General features: G+C 43.3%; 1 protein-coding gene across 1 annotated transcript in view; it reads left to right on the top strand.

Moving 5' to 3' along the window:
- RYR2 (ryanodine receptor 2 (cardiac)) overlaps positions 1-21,489 on the top strand; it is a 385,785-nt gene that overhangs the window by 90,337 nt on the left and 273,959 nt on the right. Inside the window, exon 4 of the mRNA XM_012730855.1 lies at positions 14,058-14,152. Within this exon, the coding sequence (XP_012586309.1) occupies positions 14,058-14,152 (95 nt within the window). The remainder of the gene's footprint in view (positions 1-14,057; positions 14,153-21,489) is intronic.

Consider the following 21,489-nt stretch of genomic DNA (forward strand, 5'->3'; position numbering starts at 1 on the left):
TCCCCCATTTTATAATAGCTCCCCTGCAGGAAAGTAAAGTTGGGTGTTAAAGACCACAGTGCACTTTAATAACCCAAAAGAAGACCTACTTCAAAGAGTTTAAAAGCATTTTTTAGTAGACTCACACCATTTGGGGTATGAAGTGATGGTTTTATTAAGAGTAGAAGTAAAATAGCCACCGGTATATATTGAAAATAACTTGGATTTTGAAGTCTCTTAGATTAATAATGTGTTCCAGAACTCACATTCAGGATTTCACTGTGTAACTTTACTCTTAATGTATGGGGAGCACTTAAGAACACATTTAGTAATTGTCTGCTTTTAAAAGCCCAAGCCTTTCCTTTCTATATTTTTTATGCAGTGTGTGACACTACTGATGCCTTTGAGTTATAGTCCCTTGGGGGACAAGTTACTCCATTCCCTGAACCAATCAGACTGTTCCTTGCAGTAACCATTCATTCCTCACTTGACCACAGAGACGCTGTCTCATTCATCAGCCTGCATCACGTGGACACAGCAGCGTCTCGGTGCTGGCTAGGAGACTGTGGAAGATGGGGGGTCTGGCCCCCGCACCGTCCCTTTCTTCCAGAAACTAATCACCATGGCTGGCCTGTGAGAACTCGCCATTAAGTTTTAGCCACAATCATGAATACATGCATTTGTCATGAGATTAATGATGAGGTCTCTGACAGCGACAACAAAAATGAGTAAGAAACATCGGTCTGGGCTTTGCAGCTATGACAAGTAACTGGAAGAGGCAGTGAGTTTTGGTGGTAGTTTTCAAATTCTAATGAGCTCTTAGAGCATCAGAATTTGAGCTGTGGCTTCATTAGCTTCGCTCTGTTTTCTGTGGGGAGCATTTCCAGCACTGGGCCAGCAGAGCTGCTCTGACATCCTTTCTCACTCCTGTAGTTCAGGCACAAGACGGTACTATTTGGCTCCTAGTATAATAGTCCTGAGTGTGAGTTACACAAGCTGTTAATAAAAACTTTTATGCATCGATGTGCTAAGATTTCATCGTGGGTTGTGAGTGCTCAGTGTCCTCTCGGGGCTTTTAGGACAATGTGTTTCCATAGCACACAGGCGCCATGACACCGTAAACCAAATGGATGGCTTTGATCTGTCCAGGACTGGGGACCCTGGAACAGCTGGCGAGTTCAGAATGTGCTTTAATTTGCTAGAATGGAGGGCCCATACCCAAGGTCCAGCTGGGAGTAATATCTGGAAAGTCCTTTCTGTGGCTGCTAGGCTGTTGATGGTGCTTATTTCTCAAGTTGAAGACCAAGGTGGGTCTGTGTGGCGCCCACACTACAGGCTGGAAAAGTGGATCCCTGACTGGGGGATCCGTAGTCTAGGCCAGGATGCTCACGTTCCGTCTGGACTTTTTTTTTTTTTTTTAAGATTTATTTATTTTTATTTGCACATACAGAATGGGGTACAGGCCAGAGGCTCAGGGGCAGCGAGAGGCTTCACCAGAGACAGAGTGGGGAGCAGAACAGGCAGATCGACAAAGTACACTGTACACTGCTGAGGGGAGCAGCGGGCGGGTTAGGAGAGGTCTGCCGCGCCATGTGGTTACCTCCGGGGTAGGCAGGGATTGAACTCATGCGGAAGTGGCTTTAGCTTCTCAGTGCTGTGCTTTAACCTGCTGCGCCACCAGGGAGGGCCCCATCTGGACTTTTAACAGGTCTGAAGCCTTCACTGGTCTTGGCCCTAACAGAGTGAAGACCTAGGGCCAGGGAGGCATTGCTGAGGTCTACTGACTGGTAGCCAGTAAGACAACGTGGGGATGCTGGCAATGTGAGAACTCTGCCTTGTTGTCTTGGTTGAGAAGAGCTGAAGTATAAATAACAGAGCGTTTGAGACATGTGCCTGGTTGGCAACCTGGTTAGTTTTATTAACATTTACCCCTGATTACTGTTCGTCTTTGATGAGCTGTGTTCCTTTGGTCTGTTCTCTGTGACAGTCTAGGGGAAAACTGTCTTCCTTTTATATCCCATCTGACTCGGCCGGCGGGGGGCGGTTCTATGTAATTTGGAATTTGATTTTCCTGGCCTCTTAGTTCTACAAATGGGAAGGGCTCTTGTTGCCCAGACTCTGAGTTATGCCCTGTCCCACTGTAAACTTTTCTGGAGTCACAGTGACTCCCATGAGTTGCTCCCTCGAGTTGCTGACTTTGCAAAACAAATAAGGTGTTCAGTGCCTAGTTGGACTAAGCAGTTCTCTCTTAATTTTCCCGACAGTGTCCCTACAGTCTGTCATCAGATAGTTATTACAATGATGATGCCAACAGGTGTATGCATGGCTTTCCCACCATTTTGATGAATTATTTAGGAGCTCAGCTTTACTCTCATAATGAGAACATCATGACATCGATTAACGCTCTTATTCTGCCAGTCCGTTTGAAGGGTAGCCAAGATTTTGTATCTGCATAATATTGTAATTGGAATAAATGTAGTAGGAAAGTGGAGTCCCTGGTATATAGTAGGGACTGACTGGATGTTTGTGGAATCGTTAGTGAAAGCAGGTGGCTGTAAATGGCACAGGAAATGTGAAGTGTTTTGCACCTGGTTTTGGTTTAGAGATGTGCGGGGTGAGAAGGTTTACTGGGGTATATAAACTCTGATAAATTGAATAATTCACAGATTAAAAGTTATAATCTAGGCTCTCCCTGGTGGCACAGCACTGAGAAGCTAAAGTCATTTAGCACGAGTTCGATCCCTGCCCTGGAGGTGACCACAGGGCGCAGCAGACCTCTCCTGACAGGGCGCAGCAGACCTCTCCTGACCCGCCTGCTGCTCTCCTCAGCAGTGTACTTCCCCAGTCAGCCTGTTCTGCTCCGCGCTCTGTCTCTGGTGACACCTCTCACCGCCCCTGCACCTCTGGCCTGTGTGAATAAATAAATCTTAAAAAAAAGGTTATAATCCAGTAACTAATTTTTCTCCTTAGAGAATTAACAGCTACCTCTGCTCTTCTTCACCTTATACTTTCCTAAGACCTTCCTCAACTGAATCACTCCTCTCATTCTTATAAAACTCAAATTATAAATATTTCTTATTACATTTGTGATTTCTTGTGTTTTCATGAGTTGTAAGCATTGTCGCACCTTATTTGTTAAGAGTAGAAATAGCCAAATGATGTACGAGACATGTGTAGGGTCCTACTCCACTTCCTATGGTTGGTGGAAAGGCCGTCAGACGTCTCCTTCAGAAGGTGTCTGCCTGGTGCAACAGGCTCAGGAAGAACGGGATGGTTGTTGCCTGAGAGAAGTGAATCCAAATTTCTTTGGGACACAGCTCTGAAGGCGGAAGCTTTCAGTGAAAATCCCGGTTTCGTGGAATGTGGAGAAACAAAACAAAAGGTCAGAGGAAACCAAAAGACCCAGAACCCCCAGGAATTTCTAACGGAAGACTCAAGGGTAGCCAAGGCTCAGTAGAGGGGCGCAGAGCAGGGCACAGAACTGCGGCGGAGGACCGTGGGTGTCTTGGCGGAGAGTGACACTCGCCTGCTCATCTAAATCGTACACAGGGCCAGAAGCCGGGTGACCTCAACTCAGAACAGCGCACCCCAGTCCTATCTTTGTTTTCTTTTTTAGTTATTCTAAGCAACATTGTTGTGACTACCCATGTAGAAGTATCTCTGGTGGTGAGAAATTACTTTCTTAGACCTAATATCTGGAGGTAGTATTTCTCTGTTAAAGGCATCTGCTTTTTAGGGTTCATGATATCTACTGCCATAGTGCCCCCCTGAGTAACTGACACTTGAGAGCTATGTCCCAAAGAAATTTGGATTCACTTCTCTCAGGCAACAACCATCCCGTTCTTCCTGAGCCTGTTGCACCAGGCAGCTTTTTTTCCTGGCTCCTTGTTCTCTCCAGGAGTTTTTTTTTTTTTTTTTTAAATTTATTTATTTATTCGTACAGAACTGGGGTACAGGCCAGAGATGCGGAGGGTGAGAGGATTCACCAGAGATAGAGCGGGAAGCAGAACAGGCAGATCGAAGAAGTACACTGCTGAGGGGAGCAGCGGGCGGGCCAGGAGAGGTCTGCCGCGCCATGTGGGTCACCTCCGGGGCAGGCGGGAATCGAACTCATGCGGAAGCGGCCCTGGACTCTCAGTGCTGTGCTTTAACCCGCTGCGCCACCAGGGAGGGCCCTCTCCAGGAGTTTTAATTCAAACTTAGAAGCCTGCTCACCAGGAGTCAGAAGTTCTCTCTTTTGGAAAAACTGTAAGACGGACCTTTTCTCAAGTTTACTGTGTTTGTGAGAATTGTCACTCCACGCCTTTGTCCACTTGGGGTCTGTGCCTGTCTTGTATGCGCGTACGCTAGTCCTGACACAGACTTACATGTGTGCAATGTAGGTACAAGTTTCTGGTCTTGCCAAGATAGTGCTTTGATTATAGGGCTTTTGTTGTATTGAAGTTCAAAACATTTATTTTGTTAGATCCATTTTATATTACTTTCCGTTTAGAGATTGTTAGAAAAGTCTCTATCCCATAATTAAAAAAAAAAAAGCTATTTGTGCATTCTTCTAGAAGCTTCTTTCAATCCCTGGCTAATATATGTATCACTATTAAGTTCTAAGGAGTGTCATTCATTAATATTTAAAATTTTTTGTTTAGTACTTGAAAATGACTCTGTGGTTATACTTTTAAATTTTATTTAAAAAAAGCTGCATTTATGTTAACTGGGACTTCACGTTTTATGATGTTGAGCATATGTAAGTACCTGTACCCTTAGTTTTTTCCCTACTGGTCAGAGAGTCTACAACCTATTGAGTTCCGAGGTGTTTTCCATTTTTGAAACTGCCTCAGTGATGTTTCAAATACACTTGGGGTTTGTTTTACTTTGTATGGTCATCATATTGCTTGAGAATAGAGATCGTGAGGCCAAATCTACTTACCCTGGGAGCTATTCCTAGTCATCAAACAGTTCACTGGCCCGGCCACTTAGCTGAGTCTTGCCATTTTGTGTCATTCTTCTAGGAGGGCTCAGAGATTGATGCTTGGGGAAGATCTAGTTTTCTTAGCGAGTGAGCTACACGGTGAGATGCGACTACGCTCTGTCAGCACCTGTAGTGGCTGATGTTTTACAGTGGAATTCTTTCTCAGCACAGTATCATCCTAGTACAAGCAGTAAAGACCAGTTTCCCACATAGTTGAGGGAGGCGTCTGGGAACAGCCATCTCCCTGCGTTGGCACCGTCATTCCTTACCTTGGAAGGCAAAGGGATGTGAAGGGAGGCAAGGCCGAGGTCAGCAGAACAGGCCTCGCCTCCAGGCTCTGTCCTCATCTCCTGTAGTTAGCGCTGCCGCTGCAATAATGACCCTGTTACTCATCCATTATAGTCAGTTTGAGCATCATATCAGGCATGTAGTACATAAAGTACTACACAGATGTACGTTCCCATTGAGGAAAGAAGAAATGAAGACATCTGTCTGTCTGCTCAGTGCCCAGAAGAAGCAAGCACGCCGCGTCACTTGGGCGCATCTCAGAGGTGGGTGCTGCTCTCCCAGGCTCCCGTAGCTGCTGTCTCCTGCATCTTCCATTTCTGGGAATGAGGAATTTGGGGTTAATCTTTCAAAATCAAAGTAGCTGCTTTCTTGTGATATTAAATACTACGTGCATTATCTCTCTAGATGGCTCTGACCAAGTACGGAGCTGTAACTCCTTTACAGAGCCTGGCTCGCCATTTGTGCAGCTGGGATGGAGCTGGGAGGGACAATGCTCCATGCAGGAAGCCAGAAGGAGAAAGCAAACACTGGATGGCGTCACTAAGAAGTGAGACAAAGTGAGATCAGGGTCAGAGCAAGACAAGTGCAAACTCCAGCCCTTCAGAAGTGACCGTAGCACTGAAGCATCCACCGGGAAGGTTGGGAGGGAGGGGGCAAGAACCAGAGGGAAGGACACGGTGGAGGACTGAGGTGACTGGGTCTTGGGCACCCTACGGTGGCAGTGGCCAGGTGAGGGCAGCCTGACGTGACCTCCTTTAAAGACATTTAATTAAGGAAGTAGTCAGGCAACATGAAGATGGATTTGCATAAAAGCAAAAAGAAGAGCTAACTACAGGCAAACCCAGCCTTACTATTTGGCTTATTGCATACCAAATAGGAAATTTAAGACACAGCGGTGTTCAGAATACCTGGAGTATTCTCGTCAACCCGTACACGCATGACAGATACCCAACCAGAAAAAAACAAGAGAGGAGCGTAAAGCAGGTATGTCACAGAAGAAGAAATACAAACGAACTGTCAAAATTGGAAAACATTATCAGCCTGATTACTAATTGGTGGATTGAAAATGAGAAACACAGTGGTACTGGAAATGCCACTGTTGCTGAGAACAAGGAGCGGTAGGAATTTTTACCAGCTTCCAGTAAGAGGGAATCCTGGAAACTGTCCAGTAAACTCGGAGATGCGCCTGCTTGGGGATTTACAGTTTTTACTCTTAGGTATATAGTTACCTTGTTGGGCTGTGGCGAGAATTAGCATGTAACGTGGCCATTATTCTTTACATGATTGTGTTTAAAGAATTCTTTTTTACATTCTGGAGTGGTGTTGCCATTTCAAGCTAGCAGGACTCCTCGTGGGAGTCCTGGCTGTTGAATGTCTCCGTGTGACTCTTCCTGAAGTTATGGCTTGCAGGCGATGACCGTCAAGACGCCCCCAGGTAGAACCTCTCCCTTCTGGTCCTTGTGTGACGAGACCCTGGACAACTGCAGCGTCAGTGCAGCCCAACAGAATGATTTAACGGGGCAGAGGGGGCTCGAGGGGACACGAGACGAGCGTGTCCAGTAACTGAGCCCAGATGATGCAAAGCGGCAGGAGTCAGCGCCCTCTCTGGAGCAGAACCTGCTGCTGCTGTCCCGGCCCCCTTGACTGCTGTGGGGGCCCGAGGCCTGCCTCCTGCCCTGCTGGGGGCAGCATTCAGGAGGCAGCATTTCCACAGGGGCCCCGACTGGAAGGGGCCGCTGACCTGGTAGCAGCCCGCTGGCTCCTTGGTCTACTCAGACGTCAGGGGCGCGCCCAGATCCCGGCACTGCCTGGCATGGGGTTCAGACTGCAGCAGTGAACTGGGCCCGTGCAGTGTTGCTCCCCACGCTGGAGGTGGGGGAGCTCCGTGCCGCGTCCCCTCTCGCCAGGACTGCACCTTGGGGCGCAAAGCTGCTCCAACACTAATGCGGTTACCTGCTGGTTTCGAGCTTTGTGTCTGCAGACTGATGCTGCGTAACCCACGTAACGCTTGTCATTTTAAATTCATACTGATGAATGATCCAGCACGTTTTCACAGAATGCGAAACCCACGCAGAGTGCAGTTGCCCGAGGGAGTCTGCAGGGACCCACGCAGTCCCCTGGCTCATCGCTCGGCCGCGTGGCTTGCTTTGGAAGCCCAAATTCTTGTTTCTCTTCCTTCTTCTCTTTCTGTGAAGCTCCAGGCAAGTCAGCAGCTGTTGGCTGCTCCCATCTGTGTTTGTGCAGTGGATTCCCCTTCTCTAAGCAAATGAAGAGAAAAAGGACTAAGACAATGACCCTACGCATTGCTTCCTTCAGATTTTCTTTTCACAAACACAACAGCGATGGCAGATCACCAGATAGTTCGCTGCAGAACCTACCAGGTTTGGTGCCAGCCGGTGGCTCACGACATCGGGAGTGAGACCGCCACGTCCCTGATTCTGATGATCGACACAGCCATTGTCCACTTGCTGTCACGACTCTGTCGGGAGCTCACTGCATTTCTGGTGGTCATGTGTGTGTCCTGCTAGATCAGGTCGAGTGAAATTGTGGCCCGAAGTAGTGATGCCGGTATTCCCACTTCTTTATTTGTCCTTATGGTTTGCTTATTCATTTTATATTTACTCAGACAACTCTTAACTCGCTGAGATTAGTGAGGAGATTCCTAGCTGTTTTAACTGTTGTGACGTCTTCAGTGCAGTGAGTACGTGAGTCATTACCTACAGTCTGAAGAGTTGGTTTTGAGTTTTTAGAGTTTGCAATCGATAGATACGTTTGACTTAGCAATGTTTAGGAGGCTACGTGTGATGAACCATTGTTCAAATACCTGCATGTTATCTCAAGGTGTACTTCATAGCAGGAACCCCTTTTTCCTTTCCCCTTTGAATATTTTGCTTTTACTCTTAAAATACCGGACACTTGCATTCTCACCAACAACAGTGTCTACCTAAGTTGTATGTCAACAGATTTGACCTGAAAAAAAAAAAAAAGCTCTTTCTGTAACAAGAGAATGGGCGGGGTAGTGTGGGGTAGAGGTCAAACCAGTAGACTTCTATTTTTGCACGGACACATTTGAGTTCTGAATGTTAACATCATTGTAAAATAGAGTAATTGGTGTATCTACTTAATAATGTGTTAAAAGATGCATGTAACCAAAGATGCATGTCCAGGAGCACAGTGAGCACTGAGCAGTTCATACCCAGTGCTGCTAACGCACTGGGAATCCTGTCATTAACTGCCAGTTTGGCACAGCTGCGCCCTTGGTGGTGCTGAATCGCCAATTTTCACTAAAACCTGTTTTAGTAAATCTGTTAATCCAACCTGTGAGACCCGCCCAACCTGTGGACCTGCGTTTTCCAGAGTGCCGACTGGAATCACGTGAGCTCTTCTGGAGATGTTTCCCAGCTGTAGACCTGAGGGAAGCGGCCCCCTCAGTGTCCTTGTTAGAGCATCGGGAGGCTTGTTTTTCTAAAAGCTGGTCTGAGAGAATCAAAACACTTCCTTCTCTAAGGCAAACTCAGGTTCACCTTTTTGTCACAGAGGGGGTGAGGGAGAGTGAGTATGACAAGAAAAGCTACCTAGAGCTTATAACCCCCTTGGGAGAAGGTGGTGGCCTGTAAATACCATGCTTCTAGGCTGGTGACATGGTGAAATGTTATGAGTTGGGGTTTTGAAGACACAGAAAGAAAAAAATAAGCTAAGCTTTTCCTTCTACCCTGCTTCCTATTCATCCTCCATGGCATTTAATGTAAGCCATTGGGGTCAGCTCTGTTAGGAAAGAGGGAAGAGGCCGGAGTGCGGGTTGGGTGAGGGCTGGTGTGTGCGCTCATCCACCACCATCATCTCACTGGAGTGGGGGCCATATTCTCTTTGCAAGGGCATTCGCCCCTTTCAGTAGGGGAGATTTTGCTGGCTCTTGTCTCCACTGGCAACTAATAATAGCAGCACCAGTGACTTTATCTTGGAGAGGGCCTACGCTGACTGCTCTAGGAGAAGTGACCCTTTCCGGTTACGGGACTCGCCTAAGGCCACTTAGGCAGATGGGCATCTGAGCAAAGCAAACCTGCCCAGCCTCAGACCATCTGCTCCTTCCCAATCCTACTGCCTTTCCTTCTCTTCATTGCAGAACACTTTTCTCTCAACTTATTTCTCTGAGATTTGGAGCTTTTTTTTTTTTTTTAAATTAGGCAGTTAAAATTATATTTTTTGGTTATTTTCCAGTTTAGGGTGATTGATTTTCTTCTTTGAGTCTCAGAATGAGTCTTGGAAGTATGCTAAGTATTATGCCACTTAGCAGATGGGAGGCTCAGTCTGATTTACCTAAGATGCCTTGCATAGTTATGCATGGAACCTGGATTTGAATATTCCAGGCTGAGGGTGAAAAAAATAGAAGCAGAAGCATCAGGATGCTATAATGGAGGAGTGAGTTAGTGTGCAATTTTAAGACAGTGGTGACAAGAAACGGTCTCTACTGTGGGGTACATAGTTCCGAATTGTTGGTTGCAGTTCAGTTAAGGTAACTGAGTGTTTCTGTAGGCTTTAAATGAGTTAGGCAGATACATCTGTGGAAGCCAAATAGTTTGATGGATACTTCAGCTACAAACCTAATTGATTTCTCATAGATTCTCCAGTGCCAAGCAAGCCAGATGCTGTGTTAGGATTTTTTGTGGGCATTCCCCCCTACCAAGAATAGCTAATAGTCAATAATAACAAAGAAGAACAGTGACCAGTTTGTATTTTAATGAGAAGAAAGAGCACACAGCTATGCCACTGACCTAAGTATTTTTACCTTTGCCAAAGTATACATAATCCTGATACAATTGGAGTTTTTGTCTGAGAAGAAGCATTGTTAGCCTCCTGCTTGCTTGCTCTGAGTAATTTTCTGGCAACCTCGGTAGACATTTAGAAGATTGAAGTGCTTTCTCTGGTATATTTTAGCATGAGAAATGAACGCTGTGTTCCGCGTGTGAGTCAGATGGTGTCGGTGCTGGCTGCGGTGCTTCGTTGCACATTCTGACGTCGTCTTCCTGAAGCAGGTGTAACGCAAAGCCTAACGTGAAAGCTTGTCTCTTCTGACTCGGTACATTCCCATCAGACCTAATTTTTAAGTTTAAACAAATTTCTTTCAATTTGAGTTTCTAAAAATGAAGTTTCCCAGAATTAAGACTAAGCCAAGAATTGATAAATTGAAAACGTGTGTGAATCTAATGTTTCACAGGACGCTATACATTAGCCTCTGTGTCCACGGTCATGTGTCATCCTGGTGCCCACTTTGGTCAAGGTTATTTGAGGAAATAGCCATCTAAGTTAAGGGATATTTTCAGTAGTTTACATTTTGTTAGACTTGCAAATTGCTGTCGGCATTTGAAGGATTGTGGTACTTCTTAGTGAAGTAACCTTGTGCTGTAATGTTATGTAAGTTTCATTTGTGCGTGGAGAATCCACAGGTGTATCTGCTGGACTAGGCGCATCGCGGGAACCCACTTCCATCCCTGAGAGCCATTGTCCCTCTTCCCTGATTTATCCGCCCGGTTCCCCTGCCTTCTGTTCTGGTAAACACAGGCAGGGAACCGGGAGGCAGCACTGGCAAGCTGGCCACAGATCCGAGACAGCATAGCGCAGGGCAGGCAGAAGGGGCGCAGCAGGGGCCGGAGGGCACAGGGGACTGTGTGTGTTGCCCGGGTCCTGGGTGGCTGGAGGACGATGGGACTGGACCCGAAAGGAAAAGTCAAGTGTTTTGCAAAAGCCAACAGTGATGTAGGAGCACAGCACATGCATTTAAGGAAGGGAATGTAAATAAAGATGGACAGAGCATCTGAAGAGGCGCTTCTCTGCGAAGACACACAGGTGGCAAAAGGTAACGTGGAAAGGTGTGTGTAGTCCCTGACTGCTAGGGGAAGGCAGACCAGAACCACGTTGAGAGCACCTCACTCTCGTGACAATGACTGTTGTCCACTAAATAAGAAGCAACACATGTTGGAGAGGACATGGGAGACGGGAACCTGCAGATGCAGTTAGTGGGGAGATAAACTGGTGGAGTCATGATGAAAACACCATGGAAATGACTTAAAAATCAAAGTAGAAATTTCATATGATCTAGTCATCCCACTCCTGAGTTTTTACTTGAAAAAAAAATCACCGATTCAAACAGATATATGCACCCCTACATGTACTGTAGCGTTATTTTAAATAGCCAAGAATGGCTGATGAAAGGATAAAGAAAACATGGTTTATCTATGCAGTGGAATACTATACAAGCATAGAAAAGAGGAATTCCTTCCATTTGCAGTAGCATGAGTGAACCTAGAGGGAAAGGTGATTAATGAAATAAGCCAGATAAAGAAAGACAAATACTGATTTCACTCATATGTGGTATATAGAAAAAATAAGCAGATGAACTAAATAAAGCCAAAACAAACTTTGGATTGTATGCAATTTATCTATTTTAAGGAAGATTTGGTGAATTTCTTTTTTTACGTTTCTTTTTTTTATTGATGCAGCATTGCGTTATAGTATTAAATGAGCTTCAGGTATTCATCTTTCAGTATCAACATATGTTTCCACTACTCTATGGTTGAAATACACCTAGACTTTAGTGGTCAAATTTAAAGTAGTTTTTTTTTTTTCTCCAAAAGTTAACACGCTATAGTCGTCATTCTCTTGCTTCAAATGAACAGCATATATTTTGAAAGCAAAAATTTTAAATGTTACTTAGAAAGTGCCTTATTTTGGAAACAGTAGAACTGTTTTGATTGTTGTGAAGTACAAAACTACTGATTTGTGTTTTCAAGCACTGTTTCTGCAGTATAGCATCCATTTTAGAGCGGATTACTAAGAAGCAAGTGATGTTGCCGAAAAGTTTCTAATGGAGAAAAATGACAACATGCAAAGCTAATGATACAACTATCTTATTTTGTTAGATTATTGAGAGTGTGACATACCCATTACATGCACATTCTTATCTTCTAAATAGGTTGTATAATTCGTATCTCATTTTTCAGAAAGGGAAACCAATCATTGGAAAAATAACAGCTAACAAATAGTGAGGTCAAGATTCCTGCTTAGGGGCTCTGTTCTGGCATTCAAGTTCTTAGCTATATGAGAAACTGATTCTGAAGCAATTATTGATGTTGTTCTGAAGACAGCCCAGTGGTGGGTTGGGATCGGCTCTGAAAGATGCCTGAGCACTATAGTTAGATATTTAGAAATTTCATGAGCGGGATTTGTAGATATGGGTACTTTCAAATTAGCAAAACTGCCAATCCAGAGTCATTATTCTATTCTGAGAATTGGTTCTCTAGCATATTGTTAGTAACAGAGGACTCTGTCCACACTCCTTGCTGAAGTGTCTTCTAAACCACATTTTACATGCATATGAATGAAATAAAGACTTTTACCTTCCATCAGTTTTTTTTTTCTAGTAGCATTTATCTTGACCTAACAAATTGTAGTTGGTGTAGTCAATAAATACCAAAGAACTTTTTCCTAAACTTCATAGCAGAAGAGAACCTCTACTCTAAATTCTAAACTTTTGTCTGAGGGTTTTGAAAATCCTTCTCTGATTGCTAGAGTCACAAACAGTGGCTGCATTCAGATTTGAGAGGTTCTTTTGACTAGTGGCTGAATTCCTCAGAGGAGGAAGGGAAAGAAATTGGGTGGAGCATACAAAAACCCACGACATGATAAAGACTTCCAGAGAAGGTGTGTTCATTAAAAACAATACAGAATGAAAGAAAACATGGGTCCAGAAGGTTTGGGGTGGTATGATAATCTGAGAGGCCTGATTTTATGCTTCTTGGACCATTTCAGAATACTTTTAATTTGGAACCTTGGTACTTCATCTTTCCTTGAAACCACAAAGCATCATTCTCTGCTGATAAACATCACTGTAATAGTGCTGGTGCAATTTAATAAATACCTTAACATTATAAATAATAGTTTAGATACATTCCATCAGGCTTTCAAATTTATCCTCTTGATGTTATTATGAAGAAGACATAGTTTCACTTTCATCTAGTGTTTAATGTATTTATAATCTTCCATTATGAAAATCTTCCTGTGAGTCTCTTCCCCCACCCAGCTGGATGGTCCGCCGAGTGCTGCGGACGAAAGCTAAAGCATCAGTGAGTGGAAATACATTTATTCGCAGTGGAAATCGTTTTCACTTACTTGCTTATCTTGGTTCAGTTTTTATCTTGGTTCCTTCACCTCTTTGGTAGGTTTGCTTAAATTCATTATTAACTTGAGGCAAATATTTTTTCTGTCCTTTTGAATTTTCTGCTGACTGCCTGGTAGAAGACATGAATACTTGAGAGTCAAAGAATCAACTTTTTGATCCTGACTTGGAAAATGTAGTAGTTGTACTTTGGGAAAGTAACTTTGCTTCCTATTTTCTTATTTATATTCTTTGATAGTAATAATCCTTACCTGAGGCAATCATAAGAGTTATTAATAAAGCTCTGGGTGCAAATGCCTATCAGAATAAACACACAGTAAATGGTAGCAATTTATAGATTAGAAAGAATCTGTGTATAGATAAAAAATGGATTATGTGTGAGCTATATTCACAATATTTTAATGATTTTGGAGCTTATATTAGAGAATTGACAAACCATCTTTTTCTGTGAATTAAACTGATGTATAAGGGGGTAAATTATGTCTGTATGCATGATGGTCATGGACTGTGATGATGAGGATGGTGGTGAAGATGGTGATGATGGTGATGGACTGTGATGATGGTGGTGGTGGTAGTGAGGTAGTGAAGGTGGTGATGGTGATGACGATGATGATGGTGATGATGAATGTGGCTTTCCTTCTTTCCACACAGAATGTCCCTCCAGACCTCTCCATTTGCACCTTTGTTCTGGAACAGTCCCTCTCTGTCCGGGCCCTGCAGGAGATGTTGGCCAACACGGTGGAGAAGTCAGAAGGGGCAAGTACTTAATAATTCACTACTTTAATAAACTTAATTACTATAGAATGTTTTCACTGCGATTAGAGAATTTCTTGCTGGAATAAGTTTATGCCTTTTACTTGTGATTTCCTTAAGTTTGACTTTTTGCTTTATTCAGCAGACCTGTGATGTCTTAAAGAACTTAAAAAATTTTCAACCTCAAGGTGATCTGTGTCATTGAGCTTCATGCTTATGTCTGTGGTTTAAAGTGGAATCTTCTTTTGAACATTTGTGTGTTTTCTTACATTTTCAAGCTGTTCTTGTTACAGTTTTATTTGCTTTGTGCCTGGCTATTTGTCATTAATCTTTATTTCATTTTTAAATGCCTCTAATCATGTGTTTATGTTCTAAGCTTTATGGCAAGTAAGGTTTCATGGCACTCTTACATATATTAAGTAATGAAATTATGCTGATATAATTTTAGTCACTTGTAGTTTTGCAAACATCTAATTATTTTCTTTGGAAAATTGAAATTCTTACTCTGTACCCTAATCAGACACTTTCCTTTGACAGTTTTCTTGAATCCTTTCTTTCTATGACTTGCTAGAACTGATTTTTGGATTTATACCCATTCTTAGCCAACTCACTAAAATGTAGAATTAGAATCAGTGGTAAATTTTTGTATACTGGTTTCTGTGGGATTTTTTTCGTTGTTGCTATAATTACTGCAGTGTGTGGTTTAATAAGGTGTAGTATTTCCAGAAATAAAACTTATTGGTTGCTAGTTATTGTTTGGTTTAAGTAAGTGAAGAGATTAAAGATTACATGATTCAACAGAAAATGAGTGCTAAATTATGATGTAACATGATTTCATCAGATTGTTGATTTAGAAATTTTAATGTCACAGGATTTTAATTGGTTTTCATGTTAATTTACTACTAAGTATGGAGAAACTAACTAGTAACTTTTATTTGATAGCAGATTTATAATTTATTTTATGAAAGACCCAATTATATTATATTTTACTGAAGGGAAATACTTTTGGTGACAACAAAGTTTGAAATTATTGAACTAAGCTATATAAAATTTCTCTTAAAAATTTCTGTTCTTTAATAAAAAGCTTTTAGAGTAGGCTTAAATTAAATAAGAATGCAACATTCAGCTAGTTTAAAGCAGCCTGAATTTTAAACACCGTGAAATAACCCACTCTTACTTTTAAACACCACCAAGACACAGTATAATGGGACAGGATGCAATCTGCAGTTGTTTAGCAACTGCAAGAAAAATAAAAGACAACCGGGCCCTCCCTGGTGGCCCAACAGATCAGAGCACAACAGGTTAGAGCTGTCTGTAGCCCCCACAGCATGAGTTCGATCCCCGGCCAGGGCGGGACCCCCAGCCACAGCAGACCTCTTTTGTTCCCCACTGCTCCCCTCAGCAGTGTATGTCATTCCATCGGCCTTTTTTGCACCCCACTCTGTCTCTGGGGAGTCATCCCACCCCTGCACCTCTTGTCTGTACTCCAGGTCTTATATGCAGAAATAAAAAAAAAAAAAAAAAAAAAGACAACCAAGAGCAGCCCCAGAGTCTACTAGCCAACAAAGTAAAGTTTCTATTACTACTCTGTTCAATGAAGTAAAGGAGAATTGTTTATGGTGAACAAAATAATCAAATACTCAACACAGAAAAAAATGTTTAAGAAATAAAATGGAATTTCTAGACCTGGAATCTACATTGTATGAGAAGATCACATAGCTAGGAAATGGTAGAACTTGGCTATGAATCGCTGTCCACTGGCCGCTAATGTCCAGGCTTTAAACTTTCCTGTGGATAATCTGTGTATTAAGAGGAGAGAAATGGAAAAGCTAAGAGGTGACCATAAAGCCATGGAAAGAACAGGAGAATGAGGCCATGAGGGCTTTGGGGAAATATAGTCAGAGGTTAGAGAGATAGTAGAGATTAATTTCTCTGACTGCTCTAACAAATTATCACAAAACTGATGGACTAGAGCACCATAAATATATTATCTAGCAGTTCTTGACGTCAGGCACCTAAACAGTCTCACGGGACTAACATCGGTGTCCTGAGACTGATATCGTGGGGTTCCAGTGAAAAAGCCATGACCTTGACTTCTCATTCTTACATTCCTGGTTATGGTCCCTTCTCCATCCTCCAAGCCAGTGACACGCTACTCCGGAACGTATAGTTCCTTGGGATTAGGCTGCGGACATCTTAGGGTACTGAAGTCCTCAAGTATGTGTGGGTGTTTGCCTGCTCCCTCGTGGAAATGCAGAGTTGTAGTAAGATGCTGACACATCAGACGGCCATCAGAAGTATCTGGTCAAACGACTGGCAAGTGTTCTTGGTGACTGGCCTTCCAGGCAGCCTGAAATCCAGTCTGCCTCCTCTGTAATACTATTACTCTGTAATAGTTCATAGACTCAGCTACATTTTGTACTTAAAAATATTTTATTCTCTCAAGAGTTTTTGGTATTTTTGGTGATTCCAAGAGTGGACCTTAATATTTTTTATCTTACTCTTTTGGAATTTTGGTATCTTTCTGTCCGGCGGTATTGCCTATGAAAGATTATTTCTTCAAGTTCTCAGTGTAAGGCTCAAAAAATAAGAGTTTATGTTGTGTCCATCCTGGTTGAGTTTGACACTGATTATTTTTTTGACTTGCTTTTTCTTCATGAAAGTGAACTGGGGAAGGAGAGCTGACAAACCTTATTCTGGTTCATATTATGTAGATTGTGTTCCAGATGTTATTAAAAATAAGCTTCTCAGGTGACTGGGTGAATGACTCCCTGGAAAAAGGAATGTTTATTTAAAAGCTTGATATTGTTCATCTGCTTTCCAATATGGTGCTGCTCTGCATAAACTGTCTCCATTAACATGGAGAATCAAATAGTTAGGATGTAAATCTGTGATTACACTTTTAAGTACACCGGGCATTAGATGTCAGCCTTGAAAAGAGCAGAGCCAAGAAGTGTAACAGGGCTACTGTTTAATAAAGAAAAATAATACGATACTTGCAATTTTCACTTGTGCTTCAGCAAGTTGTCTGTCGGAAACATGACAGGGATTCAATTAATTATATTTACCTCTAACTACCATGTATATGTCTCTTCATTTGTTATTTGATTAATCGTATGTTAAAAGTAATTTGTGCGTATAATAATAAAAAATTGAATGCAATGAAACTATACTGCAGTTCGGTCTCAATTTAGATTCCATAACCAGTCTCATCTGTTCTTTGCCCAGTAATATAGAAGCGTATAAAATGAAAGTAACTTATTCACAATCGTCCCTGCCCCTGAAGATAAAGACAGCCGGAAGGCAGGTTCACATTCGTGTAAGCATTATGTTTGAAAGTATTTTTCCCTAAGTGGGATCACAGTATACACTGTTGTGCCATCTTTTACCATAAAAGTATTTTGAGCTACTGTTGTGAAACTGTGGGTTAGGGATACAGAGAATCAAAAAGGGCCCTTTGTTCTTGGGAACTTAACAATCGCATGGAGAAGAGAAACAGTCGCGCAGGGCTGAGACAGGGCAGATAGTTCAGTGGGAGCCACCTGTGTCCTTAGCCAGCTCTACTCTCTCTCTCTCTCTCTCTGGGAGCCACCTGTGTCCTTAGCCAGCTCTACTCTCTCTCTCTCTCTCTCCCTCCCTCCCTCTCTCTCTCCTCTTCTCTCTCTTTCTAGACATACAGCCCCTCAGAAATGACTCTTGAAAAGGAGAAGCGTTAGAAAACTCCGGCTTAGTGTGTTTATATTGTAGACGACATGACGTTACCAGCAATTTGCACTGACTTACCATTCCCAAGTAATCTATTCTAGCTTAACAGCTTATTTTAAGAACCTTACTGCTCACGAGTCTTCCTGCAGAAACATCACTCCCACTTGGGAGTGGAGTCATAATGCCAGTGAACGAGTGAATTTATTATCCTGATGTGGCCATCGGCTTGCATCTGATCTAAAGCCTCTGTAGAGCTGAAAACACGTCCCTGTCTTCATGTATGAGGTTGGCACAGCGGTTAAAAAGGCGACTGGAGGTCGTCTCCCACGGGGCGGCACTAAGAGTATCCGCAGAGCCATGGCTCTTCACTCCCACTTCCTGAAGGTGGACATTTGTCTGTGCGAGCAATATGTGTCTTCTATCGAAAGAAGCTTTTTCTCGTTGCCTTTCTGCTTGTACAGAGACTGCCTTCTGCTCCCGAGCCAAGGAGACTATTTATGTCTGTGTATTTGAATGACGTGGCTTCCAGAGACTAACAGCATCAAACTCAATAAGGAAGCCAATTTAATCAATGGGTAATTTAATCACCGAGACACAGTTATGCACTGTTTTAGATTATGAATCTTGAATGTATAGATTATTTTATTTCATTAGTGTCATTTGAATGGAACATCTTCCTCAGATTTTTCTGTATTTATTATAAAAATATTTTCCTATGTAAAAACTTGGTAGCAAATGAAACAGAGGGCACGTTTATGCAATAACCTGGATTTATGAGTGTTTTAAGACATTCATAGCCTGTTAAGCCAATAATCCTCTAGTTTGTTTTCAAGTTCTCATTTTATATTCTTAATACGTTCTAGTCTAGTCGGATGTGCTAGTTCCTTAGCAAATGGTCCACCCGGTTGCCTGCCCGCAACTAGCACTTTTTTATATATATATTTTACACTCTGTACATTTTCCATCTCAGCTGTGACCCCCGTGGGCTTCCCATCACCACCCCCTCTGTGCCACGGCCAGAGTCCTGAGCGCTCTTCCTGCCCGTTTTGGAGGGCCGCTACGCGCTCCTCGCCCGTTTTGATCCTGTTCCCCCCTGCCAACCCCAGAATGTCTGTGTCTCTGCTTTATAGTTGTTAGTTGATGTTCTTTTTTACTCTGTTACAATTACCATCCTTACCCTCCTGCTATGAGTGAAGCCATCGGTATTTTTCTTTTTCTTTCTGGCTCTTCTCACTGCCCTTCTCCCTTCCAGCCCCACTGGCTTGCTTGAGTTTTCGCTGGAGCCGGCGTTGCCCACGGACACACCATTCCTGCCATTATGTTTCCTTTTTTGTGGCTCTTCTGTTCCCCACTGTGTGTGAAGTCCCCGAGGCCTGGCCTTTTGGCCAGTTGTATTCAGGGCTGCACTGCTGACCTTTGGCACAACGTGTATTGAGAATCCTGAACAGCCAGTAAATATTTACTGATTTGGGGAATTGATTGCAAGATAGAATTTACAAACCCACTGTCAAGGGCCGGGAGAGGGCCAACATTTCTGTCTCCGCTCCACTGGACACTCACTTTTGAACAGAAGGGAACTATTGCTTGTTAAGAATAGCTGATTTGCACCTTGCCTCCCTGTTGTGGGAGAAATCGGATTATTTTTGGAAGGGTAAATGAGAAAATACCTTTTAGGGGGTTGGTAAGCATACCTCCGTGTTCGTCAAGCCCAGTCTGGGGTGACACCTGTTGTCATTCCCTCCTTTCAGAGTCCCCATCTAGGCGAGAAATTACAGCCTTTCCCCAGCCATGGTGCCTGTAGGAATTACAGAAAAGTTCTAGAAACTTCCATCAGAGGAGGAAAGAAATGCAGACAGTATGGAGAAGGTAGTGCTATTCTGACAGTTAGCGTGACGTCAGTTCCAGTGAGGTGGCGGTTTCGTTCCCATGAACTCTGAGATGTAGCTGAGTCCATGAGCTCTGAGGCCAGATGGAGCGTGAAGTGCTCTTTGCTGAAGACCGACGGGACCCTGCAGCCTGATAGTGAGATCGGGGCTAGTGTGCGGTGCGTTCTGCAGCTTTTGACATGTGACGATGGCATATAGTCACTTTTAACTGTGCTGCACAGAATCGTTGACTGTCCTGAAGTCCCCTGTGGACTTGAGGAGAGAAATCAAATACTGCCCCCAAATGAACACGGTGTAAGACTCAAAAGTTTAATAAAAAAAGTAAAATAAAAGAAGGTTCCATTGCTTCACCTGTTCAGGCTCTCCCTCCAGCCCTCGGCCACAGCAGCTGCTGCTTGTTCGCCTGTCACATGGGAGCTTCCACACTTCCATGCTGAGACGCTGCCCTGCCCCTGCGCACTTCAGTTTTACTATATCTTCTCCTAATGTGATCGCTGATTTATCTTTATTGCTAGGTAATAATTCCAATGCTTGGATGTGTAACTGTCCATGCTGAAGACTGTTTTGGTTGATGCCAAGTTTTGTATATTAGGAATAAAACTGCTATACACTTGTTGTGGGTTTCATGGAGGCTTAAGCTTTTGACCCCTCTGAATAAATGCCAGGGGTGTGGTTGCTGGCTCACAGGTTAAGCACTGTTTATTTTGTAAGGGGCTGCTGCTGTGGCAGGCAACTCCACACTGGGGGGGTGGGAGTCAGGAGCAGACGACACAGTGCAGGGTGCTGCCTGAGAGCAAGATCCTGGCTTTTTTATTGATAAACCAGGCCTGCGGCCTTAGCCTGTGGGGAAGCAGAAAAGGAGAGGAGGAGTAGAAGCTGGAGGCCACCCTGCTTCTCACCTGCTGGTAGCTTGGAGTGTAGGCCAACCTGACTCCGCAGGATTCACTCTTGACAGTAAGGCTCCCCTGATCAGATCCAGAGTCCTTTGTTGTATATCCGTTCCGGGTCACACCTTGTGATGCAGACCCTGCCCGGGGTGACCCAGCTTTATGCTCTTAATTGATTTGAAAGTCGCCTTGTGGGGTTGCGCTTCTAGGACTGGGCAGTTCTGACCTTGCTTTAGGAGCACAAAACTATGGTAACAACATGGAGGCTGGACAGGCTGCTTAGGATGAGCAGGCCGACAGGCTGCCAAACTGTCTTTCATAACGAATCTACCATTGTGATCCCAGCTAGCCGTGAAAGAGAGTTCCTGTTGCCCACATGCGTGTCAGCATTTACTACTGTCGCTTTGGGACTTTAGTCATTCTAAAGGGTGTGGAGTTTTACTTGTAATGTTATTTTAATCTGTAATTCCCTGATCACAGGGTGTTGAGCACCTTTTCATAAATGTATTTGCCATCTGGTAGCTTCTTTAATGAGCTCTTTATTCGGATCTTTGGCTGAGTCTTTAATTGGTTAGTTTCTTTTTGTTGAGTTTTAAGAGTTCTGTCTATGTTCTAGATGTGAATCCTTTATTATATAGATATACAAGTATGTATGTATCTATGTATGTCTCACAAAGATGTTCTGTAGCTGTGTCTTAGATTTTCATTAATCTGAAAGTGTCTTTCATAGAGCAGCAGATTTAATGTAAATGAAACCCAAAGGACTAATGCTTTTGGCTTTCCGAGAAGTCTCTACCAAACCCAGGTCACCTAGATTTCTACAGTGCCCTCTTCTAGGAGTTTTATAGTTTT

This window comes from Condylura cristata, unplaced genomic scaffold (genome assembly GCF_000260355.1).
Source record: "Condylura cristata isolate star-nosed mole 26May11 unplaced genomic scaffold, ConCri1.0 scaffold00029, whole genome shotgun sequence".
NCBI classification, from domain to species: domain Eukaryota; kingdom Metazoa; phylum Chordata; class Mammalia; order Eulipotyphla; family Talpidae; genus Condylura; species Condylura cristata.